General features: G+C 42.2%; 1 protein-coding gene and 1 long non-coding RNA gene across 2 annotated transcripts; both read right to left on the bottom strand.

Moving 5' to 3' along the window:
- Nucleotides 1–3,788: 3,788 nt before the first annotated feature.
- LOC118771206 (suppressor of cytokine signaling 6-like) lies at nucleotides 3,789–6,274 on the bottom strand. The gene has a single exon (XM_036519126.1). It carries the CDS (start codon nucleotides 6,252–6,254, stop codon nucleotides 4,671–4,673), a length of 1,584 nt encoding a protein of 527 aa, XP_036375019.1. The 5' UTR covers nucleotides 6,255–6,274; the 3' UTR covers nucleotides 3,789–4,670.
- Nucleotides 6,275–6,293: 19 nt separating this feature from the next.
- Nucleotides 6,294–9,241, bottom strand: LOC118771207. Its single transcript, XR_005004602.1, has 3 exons — nucleotides 9,030–9,241; nucleotides 7,721–7,778; nucleotides 6,294–6,401 (listed from the first exon to the last, which is right to left on the bottom strand). It is a non-coding gene; the product is annotated as an uncharacterized LOC118771207 (long non-coding RNA).
- Nucleotides 9,242–9,828: the final 587 nt, after the last annotated feature.

The raw sequence follows: 9,828 nt of genomic DNA on the forward strand, positions 1-9,828 counted from the left end.
AAGCACCCATTCCCACAGCCTCCAAAAGTGTAAAACAAAAGAACTATTTTTGAAACACAAGAGCAACCTCCCAAAACTCCCATTATAATGATTCACAAGGAATGCTTCAGACTTGAGATGGATGACGGGTGGTTGCCGCATTTGTGGAAACTGATAAGACAACTCAGAATGCCTTTGAAAATCCCGTCCATCAGACAAAATAACAAATCTATACTCCAGCAGTGCTTGGAGATTTCTTTTTACCTTACCGCTTGCTGAAGTTAGGAATAGTCCATCTTGACAACAGTCTGAAGTTAAACATTAAACCTTTTGAAACAGGAATTATGACTAACCATAAGATGGCTGTAGGTATACTACAGGTATACTACAAAAGTGACTATATTCGATATCCACACAGATTTGTTTTGAAGTTTATAACAAATAAAGGGCTAAACTTGCATAAATCACTGTCAAAAGATATTAGGCCCTATTCCATACAAGGTGTTCAAATGCCTCAGTGTTCTATATCAGAGCACCCCGTGTAAAAGGAAATATGCGCTCAAATGCAAAATGAGTTGACAAAAGCCACCCAAACTTCTGTGAATACGTTTTTATTTACAATTTGTATCAGAAGATACAAAAAAAATTAAACTGTTTTCAAAAATGTGCAAAAAATCTGTAAAGATTCTTCCCAAGGAAAAAAAAAAAAAAAACAAAACAAAACAAAAAAGGACACTGGAAAATTAACAAGGCTGTATTCCCCACACACATACTGAAAACTGACTAAAATGTAAACTGGAACAACCTGCGATTCTACCTAGGCTTTACCTAATGGCACGGTCACCATCGTATTCAACTGTTCCACAAAATGACGCACAGCTATTCGATTCTCCCAAGACTACAGCCAAAGCTATTTTATGTACATTAAAAATCAACATTCCACTTTCTCATTTTAGTATCGGTAAAGGCCATTATGATCAAATAATCAAGCAGCACAAATGTTTAAAAAAAGAAAAAAAAAAAAAAAACCAAAGAAATTACAATTGTACCAAATTGTTCATGAAAATAAACTTCAGAAAACGAGGGAGACGTTTGCTGAATAAAATGTAAACTTTCACTTTCACTCACAGCATGAACTCAACCAAAAAAAAAAAAAAAGAAATGACAAAGGAACAGGTGTAGCTTGTCAAGTGCTCAGCAGTGATAATGCAATATGTCTCAGCAATCCAAACAAGCCACAGCCTGTGAAATTAGACATGTACAAGGCAACAGCATATCATTGAAACAAACAGAAACGCATTCAAATCCCTGGCTACCGAAGTATTTGGAAGATCACAGCAGAAAAAAAAAAAAAAACGTATATCATTTCAGTGTTCATCCAATTCAGTATTGTGTGTAATATCTGATCAAAGAAACCAGCAAAACTTGGTACGAAAATGGTACTAAGGTTTTAAACATTGAACTTCACATTTATTTTTGCTTTCATTCAGTACTGCCTTTTTCTATGTCCACACCCCCCCCCCCCCCTTCCCGTGTGTAATCTGTGGCACCGTACAAAGCGCTTAGCTAACGTTCGTTAATACACATTCACTGAGCCACATTCTTAAAGCACAAGTTTTCTCACTATTCTATTCCAATTCCAAGGTCTGAGGTCACCTGGACTGAACCCTCCCGTGTCAGATTGATAATACACAAACCAAGCCATTACGTATCCCATGCTGCAAAGACATGTCTCATTACGCAAGCAGATCAGTCCTTATCAGCACACACCATGCTGTCTTGTGGCATGTGATTAATCTAACACCATCCCGGTTCCACGCAAACATCCTATTAAAAACAATTATTCCAACTCGCACCCCGGAAACAAAATTAATCTCATTAACATGCCAAACAAACAAACAAAAAAATAGCCCCAGAATATCTGTCCACTACTTGCCTGCAGCATTTACGCTAACCATGTTCTCAATGATATCGGCAACTGCAAAACCACTGAACTTAATCTATCGGGTGTGCAGCTGGCATTCTCTCTTTATTACATGGAGACTCCCAAATACTTTCTAACTGCTGAATTTTGTGGAGGAAAAATGAACACAAATTGGAGGGGGAGAACTAGAGAACTAGAACTAGATATCAACCCTTTTGTGAGCAAGACTGCAAGGTCCATTGTTCAAAGTCCCAACAGGAAAGGTGAAAATATCCTTGATCCGATCCTCCCATTTCATGGTATGTCCTTTCACTCACCCATTTAAGCAGATACAGCCTTTTTCCCAATTACTTAAATAAATCTGAGATTGACTACTGCTGAAATTAACAGAAAAAGGGGGGGGGGGGATCAAACAACTTTTTTCTGTTAATTTGTTTTATCGATACTTTTCAGAGTTGAGAAACCACATCGAAGTAGGACTGAATCAGGCCCTGAATGAACTGGGCGGGGTAAAGTGAGCTTTCCGAATCCACCATAACAGCTTTGCTGAAATTAAGCAGAACGCTGAACAAGCTAACAGCCAGGAACTCAAAACCAGTCTGAAGGCATTACGTCACTGAACGTCGCATCAGCCCGCCCTCACACTGAGACAACACTAGCAGTGTGAAAATCCTTTGATATCACACGCACCATTTCCCTTTAGGTAAAGATCGTCTGATGCAGGAAGCTCCTACCAGACGCAAAATCCCTTATTCATTGTGGAGATCCAACAATTAACAATGCCACCACAGGTAATCTAAATTTTTTTTTTTTTTTTTTTTTTTTTTTTTTTTTTAATCGGCAGAATTATTCTACACCTTGATACCCACAGAACATTATGTCGTTCAAAAGGGGAGCATGAATAAAAAGGTATACTGAGTGTATGAGATGTCATTTGAATAACGATGCATGTATATATTAATGTATATAGGAAGGCTAAAACTGAAATATGGCGGAAATGGGTTATGATTAGCAATGTCTTATGAGAGGCAGAATTCAGCCTGCATAGACATGATGGTGTGTGTTCTAAGACCAATTAACAATAAGGGAAATTCAAACAGGCAGTCTACACAAACAAGTCTGCGTTTTAACTTTACTAATACAAGTACCTAAACATTATGCTTTATGGCCCCTATTATACCTTAGCTTTTTACCTTTCCCGAAGAGTCTTTTTTCCCCCATTAATGCAGCTTTGAATTTGTAGAATTCAAATCATAGTTCCTTAATTTCTTGTTGCACTAGTCTGAGATGCACCGAACAACAAAAAACACTAAGCTTTACCAGCAATAACTCCCTTTGTTATTCAGAGTGGGAATACACACAAATACCCACTCAGCAATTTGTCCTGCACGAGCTATACTGCAGGACTGCAGAAGCAGATTAAATTTGGTAATTAAAACTTAATATTGTGCTAGTTTGCACAGGAGAAAATGGGAGTCATTTCAGACAATCAGCAAAAAAGTGCTGCTTCAGGGGAATCAGTGTAATATTTTAAGCAATGAATCTAATACTATTGTAACTCATACAAACATGAAAATGTTTAACAATTCCACTATTAATATTTAAAAAGAAATTATATTCAAATAACTTTATGAAGTTAAAAACTAGATATAGTGCATATTCAACAAAACTTCCGTTTTTAATCTTGTAGGAAATTAGCCTATGTGATGATGTGATCTTTAACAGGCATACAAAGGGAACACATCTCTAATAACTAAATTATAGTACAAAAAATAATGTTTAAAATTTTAAAGAAAACTGCTATCCAAATTGCAAGTGGTGCAATTATTTGATATCAACAATTTCTAACTAACACCATTAAGTAAAACCATTCTTTAGTGCGTAGGTTTGATTGGACTTTGAACTTCACGCATTAAGGCTAAGTGATGTATGCAGTACAAAATGTGTGTGTTCTGCATCAAAAATCACACAGTTGTGCCTTACGTCATCTTTACATGTACAAAAATCATTTGAAGAGCATTATTAGCAATGTGGATGTAATTTAAACAGCATGGTGTTGATTTAACCTTTACAAAACGTGGAGAACACGCTCAACGTCTTCAATATTTAGCAACTGTAGCATTTCAAAAATACTTCTGGTGGGGAAAAAAATATTCCAAATGCAATTCTTAACACTAGCATATTAATCTTTTGTGGAATGGTTTGATGTCTAACCTTTTTAACGTAATTGTATGATCAAAGATCATGGTCAGTACAAACCCCGCCCAGCCAACAATAACTATTTTAAAAGGCTATGCATTCATTGTACCTAGCCACGCAATGGCAAATTCCCTTCTCAAGCTAAACATGGCATTCCTATGTGCTTTGGTTACTTGGAAAACAAAACAAATAGCGGAACTGTGTAGCTTCACTTTTTATGGCTTATACTTCAATTAATTATGTTCCTCATAACCAAATTAAACACCCAAAGTGTCACTCTACACATGCATGTATTATTTGAATATAATATTCTGACCTTCTAATTGGTTCCTGGTTATCGAATCAGGGTCCAAGCATTAACAAATTTTAACAGTTCTACCTAAAGGGAGAGCCAAACACTGTTCAGTCTAATACACAATCTCACCTTTTCTTGATGCAAAAAAATAACAATAAAATTAATGGCACCAAACATTGTATCCGTGGATGCTTGAAAAACATATTTCACTGTATAACTGATTCCAAAAGTGCAAGTTGCAATGCAAGTCCTATAGAGTCCCGTCTAATGGTGTCAGTAGTGCTTTTCCTGCAAGTAATCTTTCATTTTGTTTGGTAAAGGCAGTTTCTGGATCAGGTCGATCCGCGTGTACTGGCGGATGACAAATCGGCACAGGTACTGCAGGGAGCGCACTTGCATAAACCGCGAGACCGGGTTCGTCAGCCTGACGGGGTATGTGGCCGAGCCCGGCAGGCGCGACCGCGAGTAGCAGAAGGCGCCGTTTTCGGAGTCCTTTATCGAATGCTCGATGAGGTCCACTATGGACGTGTGGCCCTCCACGTCGGGCTGCTCGTAGAAGCTGAAGCGGCCGTTCGAGTGCTCGATCCTCGTGTGGAGGGTCTTACCCTGTGACCGAAAGCTCAGGCTTAAGAGATAGCGGTCGTCCGAGCTGTCGCGGACCAGGAAGGAGCCGTCCGGCAGGTTGGCCAGCTTCTCCTCCGCCTCCCAGCGCGTTATGGGTCCCCAGTACCAGCCCTGCCTGGCCAGCTTCTTGAGCTCGGCGGTCAGGCTGGTGACGACCATGGGCCCGCTGTTCTGGACGGCGTCGTATACCCTGCAGACGCCGGGCGCCGAGTTGGGGTCGAAGTTCAGGTGGTGCCTCACGCGCTCGGCGACCTGGGCGTCTGCGCCGCCGAAGCCGGGGAAGCTCCTCCGAGACTGGCCGCCGGAGTGAGAGGCGGGCAGCAGGGGCGAGAGGGGAGGGGCGTCGATCCGGGAGCCCGGGAGCAGCACGCCCGCCGTGCCGATCAGCAGCCCGTTCACCGAGGGCTCCATGAAGATGTCGGGGGGCATCACCAGGTCCTGGTCCATCCCGCCCTCTTCCGCGTGCAGGGAGCCGCCCTCCAGCGGCGGCACCACCTCCATGGGCGAGGAGCCGTCCAGGCAGAAAGAGCGCGACCCCTCCACCGGATACAGCCCCTCCTCTAAAGGCATCGTGTACTGGATATAGTCCTGAGGTGTGAGTCCTAAGACTACAGGCACGTGTTCATCAATGTCCAGATGCATGTCGCCGTTCTGGGGCTCGGGGTTCAGCGCGTTCCCCGCGTCCTGGAAGAGCCCGTCCATCTGGAGGTCGTGGTAGTCCTTCCGGACGCCGTTGGGCGCCGGGCTCGGGCCGGACGAGTGCACCAGCGCTTTCACCTTCACCTCCATCTTGATGCACGTCTCCTCGGAGTTGGCGGGCCTGAGGGGCCAGGGGGTGGGGCTGTAGTGGTGGCTGCGGAGAGAGGTGGACCTCAAGGGACGCTGGGCCTTCACGTCGTTAAAGCTGATGGGGGCCGAGGAGGACGAGAACGTGTCGTCATCCGCGGAGCCGACGGACGGGGAGCCGCCCTTGACTTTCGGCTTCTGCTTGGCCGACAGCCTCCTCTTCAGGGAGCCCATGAGGCTCTCGCTCTTGGAGCGCCCCTTGTGCGCCTTCTCCTCTTCCTCGTTCAGGTCGCAGCCCCCGAGCTCTTTGCTGTAGCATCCTCCGAAAAGGGAGTCGTCCTTGACGAAATCGCCAGGGAGAGCCGATGTCTGGACGACGAAGTCTGCGTCCTCTTTGCCCTTTAGATTAAATGACTTTCGTATCGTCTTAAGGCTAATCTTCTTCATCCTGATGGTCCCACCCTCGAGGAGGGACTGGGGGGGGGGGGGGCAAGGTGGGTGTGGCCTCGCCTGCTATGTTCAGCAGACTTTATCCAAAGCGTCCTTTCATGGGGTCACCCACATCTTGTCATGCACACCGCAGGTCTGCCACGCCTAGAACAGATTTAATAAAGCATCATTCCCATCTTGCAAAGGAACAAAAGACTATGAATCATTTCCAAAATGTGCTGTCAAAAAGGGCCCAACCCTCTGTGATCTATAGCAGGGTTCTCCCAATAAATTCTGAAAAGGATGGTGCTCCCGCTTTTTGGGAGGGTGTGGAGCACCCGAGGCACTGCATGACGCAGTGAAAGGGAGGGGTACAGCCCACTTCTAAATTTGGACAAGCACCCACTGGAAGCCTTTCAGGTTTTGCACCTTACAGAGACTAATGGAGGTGGCTTCCAGCAACTTCAGTGTCACCAAATGAGAGAAGTGGAAAATGTTCATTTTGCATAGAACCAGTAAAATGTATTTCTTTTCAAAGGACTGTTCATTAAGCAAGATGACTCAAAATGTAGTCAAGGTTTTAAAAAATATAAATGGAATATCTACACGCATGCCCTCATTCTCATATTAATTGTAAAACTTTCTGAATACTGAACATCTGAACACAGCAAAGTTCAGGAAAAAATAACTGTTCAATGGATGCCAGAAATAACTGCCAAGAAAACCAGAGTAAAATTATTACAGCTATAGGTACTTCAAGTCAAAAAATATGAGTGAATCAGAATAACAACAACTATTTCTGGACAGATTTTTGACTAAAATTTCGCAAACCTACTCATGTGTAAAGATGTAAGACAACATATTATAAACTGCACTGTCTCATTCTTTGGGGAGACCCTTGTGTAGGTAAACTAGCAGATGGCATACCTGCCATCCCAGCTGAAGAATCAAAGGAATAATTTAATGCATGGAGTGGCCTTGCAGGATGCACTGCAGAAGTGTACATGAGATGAATAACAGATTTTTTCATACACCAGCAAACGTCCTAGATTTTAGTTGCCACATCTTGAATGATGCAACACCCAGTCCACTTAGCCTATACAAACTGACATTGCAACCACCTGAAACCAAACATTTTAAACTTATGGCACAACTGGAGATGACAAAAGAACATTTCAAGGAAGTTACTTAAAGAAAGGAGTAAAAAAATTGACCACAATCCTCAGGTTTCTTTTCAACTTGATATCTAACCAAGGCTCTTTAAATGGACAGTGCCATTTCTATTGTTCTAGCAGCGATCAATGAGCAAGTAAGGCCTTAAAAAGACATAAAAGTGGCAAGTATGTCCTGGTATGTCTACTTGTATTAAGGATGCAGGTAAATTGAGTGACATAACACACAATAAAACACCTATCTGCTCAGATCTGAAGCACTGAATTGCTGCTAAGAAATAAATGTGTTTGGCAGGCCAGGTTTCACCATACCTTTCCACCGTCTGACACTTTGGTGTTCCGTTTATCCATACACCTTGCAGGTCCCTAGCTGTAAAACAAACACAAAGAGTCAAGGTTATTCTCCAAACTGTCATGAATGAACTTCTTTCAGAGCTGTTATTCAAAGAGAGGGGCGTTTTTATAAAACATTAAAATGGTCATATTCAATCTTGCTGTTAACATGCAAGCCCCAAACTCTTTATGTCAATCAGACCGAGAGCGAGGGATACTTCATTGCTAATATATTACCTCTCTCGTGAAATAACAACGAAACTGAAAAGTGCAGTCACGCAATTTGCTAGACAGCTAGTCAACTATACAGGTTAAAACAGACCCAGAGATTATAATTTACATGAGACTGTTGTTGGGGGAAAGCTAGCAAGCAATTCAACGCAACACGAGTAGCCAGGTAACTACACAAAAGTAGGCTTTGGCATGAATTGTCACTTCAGTTTTGATTTAGAGAGCTAACCCTGGTTAATAGTTCATACAGGGGTGAAGTAGTTAGCCAGCTAGCTGACGTTTTCCTGCCTGACATAGGTCAACAACAATTTACATCCGTTAAAATTAAATTCGATCGATATCCAGCACGTATTCCCATTTGGATTAAAAAAGCTAAGTTCGTTACTTTTGCTACTGACGTTGGCTAGCTAATGATAACATTGCTGGCAAGCTAGCCACCACTGCTTTTATGATAGCATGGGCCTACATCTTACTATGAAGCCTGGGGTTAGATTCCCAAGACAGAGCTAGCAGGCTAGCGACATGACACAAAGGACTGACAAAGGATTGTGGTAATCAAATCGCTCATTCAATTAAGGTGTTTTAGCTAGATATAAATGTCGGCTAGCTAGTTATGCAGCTAGATACTGTTTAAAAGAAATAAACTTGTTATCCGGGTACCAAGCCAACTAACTGTATAGCTATACCTACCATTACATGAAGCTAGCTAGCCTATCTTAACACATACAGCAGAGAGAATAGCCATTGGTTACACAGCAAAGGCCTTGGTCATCCCTTTTCAATAAGCCTGCTAACGCTTTAGCGACTTAACTTACATGAAAACCCATAAAGTAGAAAGCCCAAACACAGTAGCATCTCATTCAAATGTTAAATGCGCATATAACTAGCCTATTTATACATATAATTAAGCGTTTCTGTTGAAGCTAACTCGGCTAGCTAACGTTTATGTTAGCGGGCTAGCTAGCTACCCGGGTGACTGTCATGACCATATTCTTTGTAAACTCATAAAGCATGCTTTCCTGTGTCTTTTCTTTGTTCTTTTCCTTTTGACACTTACCAGTATTTCCCTCAAACCTGGTCTGGCACTACTCCGAGGAGGTATTTTAATTTAAATCGTCCAAATAATCATGAATCACAATTTGTACTAGCTAGCTAGCTAATGCTACTCTTCGCAGCTCTTCACCTTTGACTAAGGTCTGACTTGTCAAGCTAGGTAGCTAGCTAAATAAACAACCCACGCTGCGCGATTTTTCACACTGCCGACTAACGACATCGAAAATGTTGCAGCTGGCTGTTTGCTTTTTCGCAGATCGTTTCCCTCTAGGCGTCTTTGAGATCACAATGTCTTAAGCTAATGCATCCCAAAACTTTTTGCCCCTCTTCGGTCGCTCTCTTCCTCTCCCCTTTGTTGCCTGTTGCATTATGGGAGAGGAAGACAGCGGGGTGGAACAAATGTTTATTCCAAGAGCTGGCACAGCCAAAATTGATCACTGGCCATATGGAAGCCACGCTCAGTAAGTTCAGTTCATATGGTTCTGTTAAGTTATTTAATGAGAAATGGTGAAAATTATGGGCACATGCAGCAAAGTTGTAGGAACCCTATTGTAATTTTACAGAATTTTATCTTTTCTTTCATTTCCATCACTTTTCTAAAACTGGCTATAAAACTCTGAAAGTTCGTCAAAGACTCATCAAACTTGGCAAGTTTGTAGAGGGTAGTGTAACACATCTAATGATGCCTGGCAATTATCCATAGGTCACATGACTCAGCTCTTAAAATCCATTGTGGCCGCCACTTTTGTTATTTCAAAAATGTAGAAGAAATCATCACAGTCATTAAACTTTACTTACATATG

Source organism: Megalops cyprinoides, chromosome 24, assembly GCF_013368585.1.
Source record: "Megalops cyprinoides isolate fMegCyp1 chromosome 24, fMegCyp1.pri, whole genome shotgun sequence".
Taxonomy (NCBI): Eukaryota; Metazoa; Chordata; class Actinopteri; order Elopiformes; family Megalopidae; genus Megalops; species Megalops cyprinoides.

Bases quoted from the DNA above. Each gene is read 5' to 3' on its own strand.
- LOC118771206 (XM_036519126.1), bottom strand. From the start codon at position 6,254: ATGAAGAAGATTAGCCTTAAGACGATACGAAAGTCATTTAATCTAAAG.